Source organism: Bison bison, unplaced genomic scaffold (genome assembly GCF_000754665.1).
Source record: "Bison bison bison isolate TAMUID 2011002044 unplaced genomic scaffold, Bison_UMD1.0 scf7180017864340, whole genome shotgun sequence".
NCBI classification, from domain to species: Eukaryota; Metazoa; Chordata; class Mammalia; order Artiodactyla; family Bovidae; genus Bison; species Bison bison.
In genome coordinates this window covers 5,638,560-5,649,313 of record NW_011494912.1, presented here as the reverse complement: position 1 = coordinate 5,649,313, position 10,754 = coordinate 5,638,560, and the positions used below count along the sequence as shown (strand labels likewise).

The window sequence follows — 10,754 nt, the reverse complement described above, 5'->3', positions numbered from 1 at the left end:
AGCAGCAAACATTGGCCCAACAAGTGAAAATCCCTTCACGAATACAATTTCTAATCAATCTTTTAACTATTCAAAAGAATCTGTGTTTACACAGTTTAGAACATCTCCTGCCTCTCACAGTTGGGAGGCTCTGAACAATCACATGTGGCCGGAAAAACCTATTCAGGCAGGCTAGAGGATTTCCAAAGGAGTTTGTAGGTTAAACACTGTCACACCCAGGAATTATTAACTGGAGCTGTAAGCTAACTTTTTTCAGAGAGGTAGTGGGGGACAGCCCCCCGTAAAGTCAGAGGTGTAGGTGAAAGCACAAAGCAGAAAGTAGGCAGACTCTGGTTTTGGGGGTACATTGCTCGAGAATTTCCAGGGAGACTCCTGAGGCTTGATCCCGCCTTTGCGTATGCCAAGCCTCCTTCCTCATGACCTTTGCCAGAGGCGGAGCTCGCTCCCCGCAGTGCTGTGCCCTGGGCACCCCCAGGCCTTGAAGCTCTTTGGTCCTTTGATGAGATGACAGCAGTAACCAAGCTCTGGGTGCCTGTGGGCGCTGGATTGAGTTCCTACACTTCTGCAGGAGGTGCCCACCATGCCCATGGATGGCCACCTGGCGTCCTCAGGGAGCCGGAGGGCAGCTGCGGGCTCCGTGGGCTCTGGCTCCGCCTCGTCCCAGCTCTCGCCCACTGCCCTGCTGCAAGAAGAGGGGGAGCAGGAGGAGGCGGGCACAAGTTGTCTTGGTGCTCTGCTCTTGGTCTGCTCAGCGGCACTGTGGGAACTGGCAGACACGCCAGGGAAGACACTGGGACTCAGAGGCGCACGTGGAGTGTTGGCGGGAGGCTTTCTGGGTCTGTGGGAAGAGCTGGGAGCTGCCATGTTTGTTGTGGTCGGGGCCCTCTGCTGCATGGTTTTTGAAAGTCCCTTTGCAGATGGGGCGAGAGCAGGGACGTGAGCAGGTGTAGTCATTCTCATTCAATGGCAAAGGGCGGCTTGGGGCGTTGCTTTGCCAAGACAGTGGACTAGGGAGGGGACCACATATAAAGCAGTGAGGCCCGATTTCTGGGGCGTCAGGATCTCGTGTGGGCTGGACCCTCTTAGAGGGATGAGGTCCACCCTCCAGCAGTGGTAGGTCGGTTCTGGGACTGGCCGTTTATTCCCAGGGTGGCCTTGGGGGTTGGCGGGCATGAGGACCTCTCCGGCTCCTCGTTGTCCAGTCCAGAGACGGCTGGCGCCTGGGTTTTCCCCAGGAGTCCGTTCTCAGGGAACCCGATTCTCCTAGTGGATGGGTGTATCGCTGATCCAAATGCCGTGTGATTGCAGCATCCAGTGAGACCCAGGAGCAGCCATCCAGTGGCTCCGAGGAGGCATCTGGGACGGAGGACGAGGAGGAGGATGCACCCAGCTTCGTCACGGGGCGATGATGGGGCTGGCCCCGCAGCTGTCTGAGCCCGGCCCATCCTTGGCCCGGGGCTCCGAACGCCCTCCCAAAGCCTCATGGAGAGACGCGGTGGGAGCTGCTCCCGAGGACTCTCAGCCCCACTGCGGGCAGGACTCAGCCGGCAGGGAGAGGACTGGCCTCCTGGACGCTCGAGGGCGCTGCCAAGTGGGGTCCGTTAATGTCCTTTTTGAAAGGGGGGAACCTGGGGCCTGCTCTCACATAAGTGGACGGTGACGAGCTTGGGGCTGGTTTCTGTGAAACGAATGTTTAGTAAAGAACAGAAAAACTCCAGATTTTGTTCAGATCTGTGACATGCTAATTACAGAAGCTGCAGAGAGGCTGTGACGTGACACAATGGAGCGGGCTGGTCCCAGACTCAGGAGACGGCCTCGGCTCTGGAAGGAACCCTCACTGCAGGGCGTGGGGCCTCCGTTTCCTTCAGCTGAGGGTGCAGACTGCGCCCCAGGACTTGTCTCCTCTCCCCGCATCCCAGCAGCTGCAGAGGGAGACCTGGGACTGAACCCGGGGCAGAGCCGGCAGAGAGACCTGGCATGTGAGGAGGACTTCAGAATACCAGCTGGTCATAGAAAGTCAGCAGGTAGAGGAGCCAGGCTGGGCTGGACCAGAGCAGGTGGCCCAGGGGACCCCGCTGGGCCACTAGAGAAAGTTTGATAGAATCAAGGAAATAGTGGTTTCGAGTGAAGGGAAATGAGGAAACATCTTAGGTTTCTTGATTCCCTGGCTCCATCCTGAGCCATGTGGCGTCTGTGATAACGTCTGTCTTTCCACAGTTTAAGTCACAGGAAGTTTCTTTCCCAGGAAGCTGAAATGGAAAGTCAGCCCTCATAATTAGCACACAGCCTGACTGTCCGTTTTGAAAGTGGTGTTTCTCTTTCATTAGGGACTGACCGTTAGTTCTGTGTCCTCCTGTCTTTGAACTGTTGGTTTCCTTTGTCCCCTCAAAGTGTGTGTGTCAGAGCTCGTGCTTCGAGCCTGGAGCCCTGGGATTGAGTCCTGGCCCTGCCTCTGATGGGACAGAGAACTCCGGGCAAGTCCCTGCCCGGTGCCCCCAGCCAGGAGCTCGGAGCTTCCGCAGCAGATGTGTGCCGGGCAGGTGGGCAGTGACTAGACTGGTGCTTGTCTTTACCTTTACTGGATGTCAGAAGACGCTGCTCAGGGAGATGCCCTCCAGCAGTTCCTGGTGATGTGCAGTGGGCTTTTAGTGCCTTAGGCTGAATGACTTGCAGGCTTTCTGTTACCAGCGGGAAGCTTGGATCCACTCTCCCAATCCACTCAGCAGAACCAGGCGACTGACACCGTACTTTGTGTTACCACAGCCAAGTTCACTGCAGGGCATCAAGCAAGGAGAACAGGCCAGCTGGTGCTCAAAAGCCCAAAAGACTGCGAGGGAGAGGGGCACAGGGTGCGCCGTCAGCTCATGCACCATTCTGATTGGTTGATGGTGAGCAACTGGGTGATGTCTGGGGACTCTTAGCTTTCTGGTTCCAGCCCATCTGGAGTCTACGTTGCTGGTGGTCAGCAGGCAGGTAACTTCTTTCACCTCGTGGGAAATCTTAATACCTGCAAAACAACTCAAGGGTGTGGTTCAGGACACTACTTATAGCCCGTGAGGAGGAACTGGAGGGCCTTGACTTTGTTTGTGGCTGAATGATTTGTCTTTCTTGACTGCTTTCCTTTGTGTCTTGATTTTCTCATTTGTAATTAAATTTGTGCAAGAATGTGGGAGAAAGGCATTGACTTTCTTTTCCTTTTCAAATTCTTTTCATTTTTAAAAGAATTCTCAAGTTGCTTGGTGCCAGTACTTTGTATTATGAAAACATTACCTCTCTGATGGCTTTGTCACAGCACCTGGACAAACGCTTGAAAATCAGACACAGTACAATGAGGATAGAGATCCAAACGCACCTGCCGTATACCCAGAGTCTGTTATAGATGGCAACCAGGAAAATCAGTTTTGGGGGTGAGTCATTTTTATATAAATTCTGTAACCAAGGAGTCTTTTGAATTAACTCTATTTGGGTTTCAGCTTCTCCAGGGCTATTTTTTTAAATATATATGTGTGTATATATATATATATAACAGGAGCTGTGGGCCACTGCATGTCTCTTTTGTGGTTAAAATGTAAAGCAGTTTTATCATCTGGTACTTTTCTGCCGAAAGAATCTAGCACCTTCTGCCGGGAAGCTACAGCCTGAGCTGTCTTGCTAATTACTGCAGTAAGCTCCCTACATACAAACCTGCACATTTTGAACTTTGAAAGATGTAAATGTGTTCCATCCACCTGGGGCATGAGGGAAGCTGCACCTGCCCTCCGTCTCCTGTTGCTGACGATCCTTCAGCTCCGTCTCCCTCCTCCTGTCGGTGACTCTTCTTAGCTGCTCACTCAATGCCAGCTGTTGTATGACTGTACTTTTCAAGGTACTGTACTGTAAGATTAAAAATGTTTTTTCTGTTTCTATATTGTGTGAAGAGCATGAACCTAGCGCAGTGCTGTAGAGCGGCTGTGTCGGTTGGGCACCTAGACTAACTTTGTTGGACTTAGGAACTCATTTATATGTAGGGGACTCCCTGTATTCCTAAACAGAGACACTTCATGGCAGCTGAGAGTGTCCTTGAGTCTGATACAGTTCAGAAAGGTCAGGTTCTCAGTAATGCAGGAACGTGTCTGAACCCATGTCCGTAATAGGCACCCAGGTCCATACTGAATGTCTGAACTACGGTTACATCATTTTGATTTTGTAAATACATTCTTTAAAGTAGATGTATGCAGTGTATGTTTGACGAACTAGAACAGCCTGTATAAGGCAAAATACTTCTCTATACCTGGGGGTGTGAAAGTTGCCATTATTTTCCTCCTTTTGTTTGTAAATCTTTCAGGAGAAAGCACTGATGATTCAAAATACTTGTCCCTCAATGCTAGGCCTCCTTTTTTATATATTTATATTTAAATATATAAAAATATTAAATATGAGAAAAACTAATCAAACATAGTGAACCAGCTCACAGGTGCACTAATTTTATAGGCTATACATTATCATTTATACCAAACTGTCACACAAACATCGTACACATGCTTTTAGAGTAGAGTTAAAAGCAAGTGGTGATAAATGTCATGAGTACTCAACTTGACAAGAGAATTTTCTGTCTTGAACATTGGAGTCAGAAGTACGATTAGAAGTAAAACTTTCTGTTTTGAGAGGGAGACAGTTGGTGAACAGTTCAGTTGAATTACGGTGGATCGTACAGACCTGGCTCAGATTCCTGGCTCAGCTGTCTACACTGGGTTCTCTTCTCATCCTGGGGTCAGCGTTGTTGGAGGTCAGCAGTCCTCTCTATAGACCAGTCCAGTGCAGAAGCCCTCAAGTGGGAAACAGTTCATTCAAGAGTCAGTTTCTTTCCGTTTCCACTGTGCACGAGCTACTAGATACCTGACAGATCTTTCATTTAGGTTGGAGAGAGTCTGAATAAATGATGTCTTTTCCAGTATGTATAATCTCCTGGTTGTGGATCACGGGGCATCTGATCTTCATCCAAAGACAGATTACTGTGATCAGCTTCAGAAACAAGCTTGGAATATTCCTTTAAAACTTAGGCTTTATAATATAACATAACAACAAGGTCATCTAATACAACAACCTCAGCATATACAAAGCCTCAGTATCCACAAAGGTATGTTATCAAAACATAATCTCTCTAAATTACCCTTTGTGGCTCAGGCGGTAAAGAATCTGCTTGCAACGGAGAACTCCTGGGTTCAGTCCCTGGGTCAGGAAGATCGTCTGGAGAGGGAAATGGCAACCCACTCCAGTATTCTCGCCTGGAGAATTCCATGGACACTTCAGTCCATGGGACTGCAAAGAGTCGAAAACGAGTGAGCCACTGACACTGCCAAGTTAAGTCGTTTCGATAAACTTGGCCTGATTATTTACCTCAGTGTAATTGTCGTATAGGCTCTTTTATATCGACTGTGCCAGAATTCTTCCTGAGGAATATCAAATTTAACTTTTTAAAAAGATTTCCTTATGTCTAGAAGATACAGACTAAAAACTGTTATAACTATATTCATCAGTTAACTCAGTCCCATGTAACTAGTCCTTAATCTTGTTAACAGTTTGATGAAACCATCAGGGTTTCCATTAGAATTAATTTCTCACCCAGTTCAGCAGTATGATCTGGAAGTTATCAGAATCTTGTGCTTGCCAGAAAGTCCTTTCTGTGAGACTTCTTAAAGATGAAGCATTTTTGCAAACGCATCAGTGAAGTATCCCCTGTGAATGACAAGGGACTTCAAGAGGCGCGGTTAAGGATACGCAGTGCAGCTGACAAAGACGCCTAACCACGTTGCTGTGACGTACAGTATTTTAACAACTTACTGACCAGAGACGTTTCAATACGTCTTTTGTTATCTGAACACTATTGATCAAAGATATTTCCACATTCACTTACATAACAAATTGCTGGCCAGAGGCATTCATTTCTGCAAAAATTCCCCAGTCAGTAATGTGTTAACAAGAATTAAGATTGATAACAATACCATTCAGTTAAGATTGATAACAGTGGTATAGTTTCTAGAACACTTAATGACATTTACTCATACAGTATTACTTAGGACTTAGCACTCATTTGATAATGCTTCTCATGTAGTTTTAACACATTAACTTATAGCAGTTGAAATAAGTTTCACTTGATTTTAAAAGGCTTTTCCATTTCCTTTCAGTTCAGGTTCTACCTATTAAGCTAAAACCATAGTCTCAGACAGTGTGAGCTGTGTTTGCATTTAAAGGAAATGGGAGTTACAATTTCGGCTTTGTACCTAGGAAAACTTTTGCTCTCGGGGTCGGAATTTTGAAAAATTTTATCAAGCCAGATTTCTCTAACTGCATATGCAAAAAGGAAACAATTAGAATGTCAAGAGTTTTATCTTGGCCATTTTTCTCTGGAGGTCTAAATAACATTGTGGCCACGTGGTGTTACACCGAAGTCATCTTTCTTTTCATAGAGATCTAGCTGAAAATTCCCCAGTTTTGTAAGACACCCTAGGGGAATAACAGGAGGCATAGAGCTCTCATTTCTTATCTTTTCAAAGAGCTGGGATTATCAGAAACAGATCAGAACCAGGCAACCAGTGCTCAGAGGCCCCTCAGATCATAGTTCCCAGCACGAGGATGGAAGATTTCCTATCTGTTGTTCCAGAGAAGGGTAACGACAGCCAGCTGTGGTTTAATGAGGAGTTTCCCAAGTGGCCCACGCAGTGCGGGGTGGCTGAAGGATTCCTCAACCCGGAAGAGAAGGCTCCACTTAGAGCAGCATTGTGCTCAAAACCAGATGACCAAGTCCTGTGCTTCCCCCCCCACACTCCCCCCCACACCAAGGACAGATTCCAGCCCCAGGAGCCCAGTAGGGGAGATGCCCTGGTGTGATTGCACGCAGAGTCCCACTGCTCACTGGTGACGTCTCCCAGACCAGAACTGGAGCCTTGAGTCCTTCACCACAGAACCGAAACTGCTGTGGGCCAGGGACGCCGAGTTGGCAGTCAGCACTCAGAGCCGTCCCAGCGACACAGCTGCTCAGACTGCTGCTGGACTGGATCCGAGAGCCGCAGCCGGCCAGGGGCTGACGTGCCCCTCGGTGCAACAGCACAAAGTGACTGTGCCAGCAACCCTACTCCCAGGCGCATGCCCAGACTCGACTGTCATTGAAAAGGGCGCACACACCCCTATGCTTGCAGCACTGCTCACAATAGCCAAGACATGGAAACAAACTGAATGACCATCGACAGATCGCTGGGTAAAGATGTACATATGTACAGTGGAAAATACTCGGCCATACAAAATGAAATCATGCCATTGGCAGCAACATGGATCCAACTAGAGATGATCGTACTAAGTGAAATCAGAGATGGGGACTTCCCTAACAGTCCAGTGGTTAACTCTGCTCCCAGTTCAGTGAGTGCCGGAAAAAGAAAGAATACGATATCGTGTATGTGTAATATGACACAAACGCACCTGTGGAACAGAATCACACACACAGGACAGACTGGTGGTTACGGGGGAGGGGGTGTTGGGAGAGGGGCGCAGTGGGAGGTTGAGGTTAGCAGGTGGAAGCTTTTATATTTAGAATAGATAAGGTCCTACTGTATGGCACAGAGCTATATTCAATATCCTGTGATGAACCATAACGGAAAATATTTAAAATGTGTATATACATACACACACACACACATAAAACTGAATCCCTTTGCTCTACAGCAGTAAATCTACACACAAGAGGCCGTCCCCAAGAAGCCCAACCCCCGAGTCCTGCTCAGTTTCATTTCTTCAGAAATGAAAAATGTTTAGAAAAAGGGAACAATTAGGTGTCATCAGTGAGGAGGAGAGAGATCCACCCCTGCAAAAAAAAAGATTAATGCCCTTTGTGACAGTTACCAAACCAGGATCATTTTGCCCAACATGCAGCAGCCAAAATGCTGAGATGCCAGGGTTTGCAGCAGAGAGGGTTTATTCACAAGGCAGTCAAGCAACAAGACACAACACGTCTCTGAGGTTCACTTCCTGGAAGGGGAAGGGCTCCTGGAAGGGGAAGGGCTCCTGGTGTTCACGGTGTAAAGAAGCGAGGCGGCCTGAGACGTGAGGGTAGTGGGGATGGGGAACTGGAGAAAGCTGTGACAACCGTCATTCTGCGCAGACGCAACTAAGCTACCGGCCTCTGCACGTTCAAAAGTGGATCTGCTTACAGCACCATCTGAGGGTTACCCTTCAAGGTCAGAAGGTCACCATGTGGACACACGGGCCGGCCCATTTGGGGAGTCATTGGTCCTATCCAGCCTTAGCCAGCTCAGCTCAAACTAGACACAGCGGACTCCACGCCCCCGGGAAACAACTGACAAACACCGTTTAGGCTCTGTGCTTCTCGTTGACACACACGTCTCAGAACAAATGACCCTGATTAATGCAGGCAGAGGAAATGGATTTGGCTGATAATTGCCCTCAGTTTCATTCCCCCGTATCTTCTGATCATTCCTCAATCTTGAGAGTGGAGGGGCGATGACAGATTTACAGAGCTGTGTTAGCCCTCTGCCTCTTATCAGTGTTCGCACATGCTCACTCAGTCGTGTCCGACTCTGTGAACCCATGGACGGTAGCCCACCAGGTTCCTCTGTCCATGGGATTCTCCAGGCAAAAATACTGGAGTGGGTTGCCATTTCCTCCTCCAAGGGATCTTCCCAACCCAGGGAATGAACCCACATCTCCTGCATTGGCAGGCGGACTCTTTACCACCGAGCCACCTGGGAAGCCGCACTCTTAACAGCACAACGTTGTACATCAGCTGTACTCCAGTTAAAAGTTTTTGAAAAAAGCATAGGGCTAACAAGGGCTTGAAGAATGCAGCTGTTGAGTGCTCATTTAAACATTCTCTTGTTCCCAGTTTCCAGTGAGCACTTTGATCCCAATAAACAGATAACCACCTCTGTACCAACTGTCACGGGCCCAAGACTGATAATCAAAACGGCAGACAAAGACCAGCTCTGAGGGGGACACCGCACACTGTTAAAGTTTAGGCCCCGGATCTCATCTAGGACACAGTCAAGCCAGGGAATCAGTGTCTTACCTCCTTACATACTGGAGAGTCCCAATCATTAGCAGTTTGGCTGAAACACTTAGATACTAAGTATGGAAGGAACACAGGCTGGAAAAATCCGTATGTTTTCTATTCTCACCTAACAGAACCTTGACGGTAGAAAAGGATTATTTTTTTTTTTAAATCTGAGGTCACAAGGACCAAATTTCAGCTTAAACAAGGAAAAACAGGACAGGAAATTCTGTTGAGTAGACTAATCAGATATGTCACATTGGAAGTCACAGTGAAGTTAGGGACAGCTGAAAAATTAATGACAGGCAGGACAAGAGGTAGGTATCATTACATACAGAAAAAGATTTCGGATGAAATTTCCAACAGCTTGGACAAAGGTCTGTATAGTCAAAGCCATGGTTTTTCCAGTAGTCATGTATGGATGTGAGAGTTGGACCATAAAGAAAGCTGAGCGCCAAAGAATTGATGCTTTTGAAGTGTGTTAGAGAAAACTGTTGAGAGTCCCTTGGACTGCAAAGGGATCAAACCAGTCAATCCTAAAGGAAATCAGTCCTGAATATTCATTGGAAGGACTGATGCTGAAGCTCCAATACTTTGGCCACCTGATGTGAAGAGCTGACTCATTAGAAAAGACCCTAATGCTGGGAAAGACTGAAGGCAGGAGGAGAAAGGGACGACAGGATGAGATGGTTGCATGGCATCACTGAGTCAATGGACATGAGTTTCAGCAAGCTCTGGGAAATGGTGGAGGACAGAGAAGCCTGGCGTGCTGCAGTTCATGACATCGCAGAGAGTCGGACGTGACTGACCAACCGAACAGCACCACCACCAGGACTTCCCCAGTGGCCCAATGGTTAGGAATCTGCCTGCCAATGTAGGGGACACGGGTTCCATCGATGTTCCGGGAGGATTTCACGTGCCAGGGGCAACTCAGCCCTCGAGCGGTAACTACTGAGCCCACACTCCATGACCACTGAAGTCAGAGCCTGTGCTCTGCAACAAAAGAAGCCACTGCAGTAAGAAGCCCTCACACCACAACTAGAGAAAACCTGAGCACAGCACCAAAGAGCATGCACAGCCATACATGTTAAAGGAGCAAGTGTTAAAGACACCCAACAGCTAGAGAGAGCACCTGCCTTTGCCCAACTTTGAGAAGTCCTGATCACTGAATTCTTTCCAAGCCTTAATTTCTTTTCATTCTGAAAAGCTGCTTAAGATCTGTTCGGGGTTCACCTGCCCAGTGGGAGGAATCAGTGTAGGAGACCTGGAACCAGCCAAAGCTTGGATGATCTCTGTGGACAGTTCTCCATAGTATGGTTTCCACTTCCCATCATGCTCCACAAAGGGACTTTGCTGGTGATCCAGTGGCTTAAGACTCCCAGCTCCCAATGCAGGAGGCCCAGGTCCAATCACTGGTCGGGGACTAGATCCCACATGCTGCGACTAAGACCTGCTGCTGCTAAGTCGCTTCAGTCGTGTCCGACTCCGTGCAACCCCATAGACAGCAGCCCACCAGGCTCCCCCGTCCCTGGGATTCTCCAGGCTAGAACACTGGAGTGGGCTGCCATTGCCTTCTCCAAAGCATGAAAGTGAAAAGTGAAAGCAAAGTCGCTTAGTCGTGTCCGACTCTTCCCAACCCCATGGACTGCAGCCTACCGGGCTCCTCCGCCCATGGGATTTTCTAGGCAAGAGTACTGGAGTGGGGTGCCATTAGATG

At 48.3% G+C, this 10,754-nt stretch overlaps 1 protein-coding gene across 3 annotated transcripts in view; it reads left to right on the top strand.

Moving 5' to 3' along the window:
• Window positions 1-3,905, top strand: part of PRKRIP1 (PRKR interacting protein 1 (IL11 inducible)) — a 28,243-nt gene extending 24,338 nt beyond the window's left edge. Inside the window, exons 6-7 of one of the 3 annotated variants that reach the window (XR_826522.1) lie at window positions 1,309-2,973; window positions 3,293-3,905. Coding sequence is in view for 1 of the 3 variants with exons in the window: in XM_010854331.1 (XP_010852633.1) it covers window positions 1,309-1,409 (101 nt within the window). In the remaining 2 variants the exon portion in view is untranslated. Of the gene's footprint in view, window positions 1-1,308 lie in introns of all 3 variants that reach the window. The other 2 variants (XR_826521.1, XM_010854331.1) reach the window with 2 other exon arrangements.
• Window positions 3,906-10,754: the final 6,849 nt, after the last annotated feature.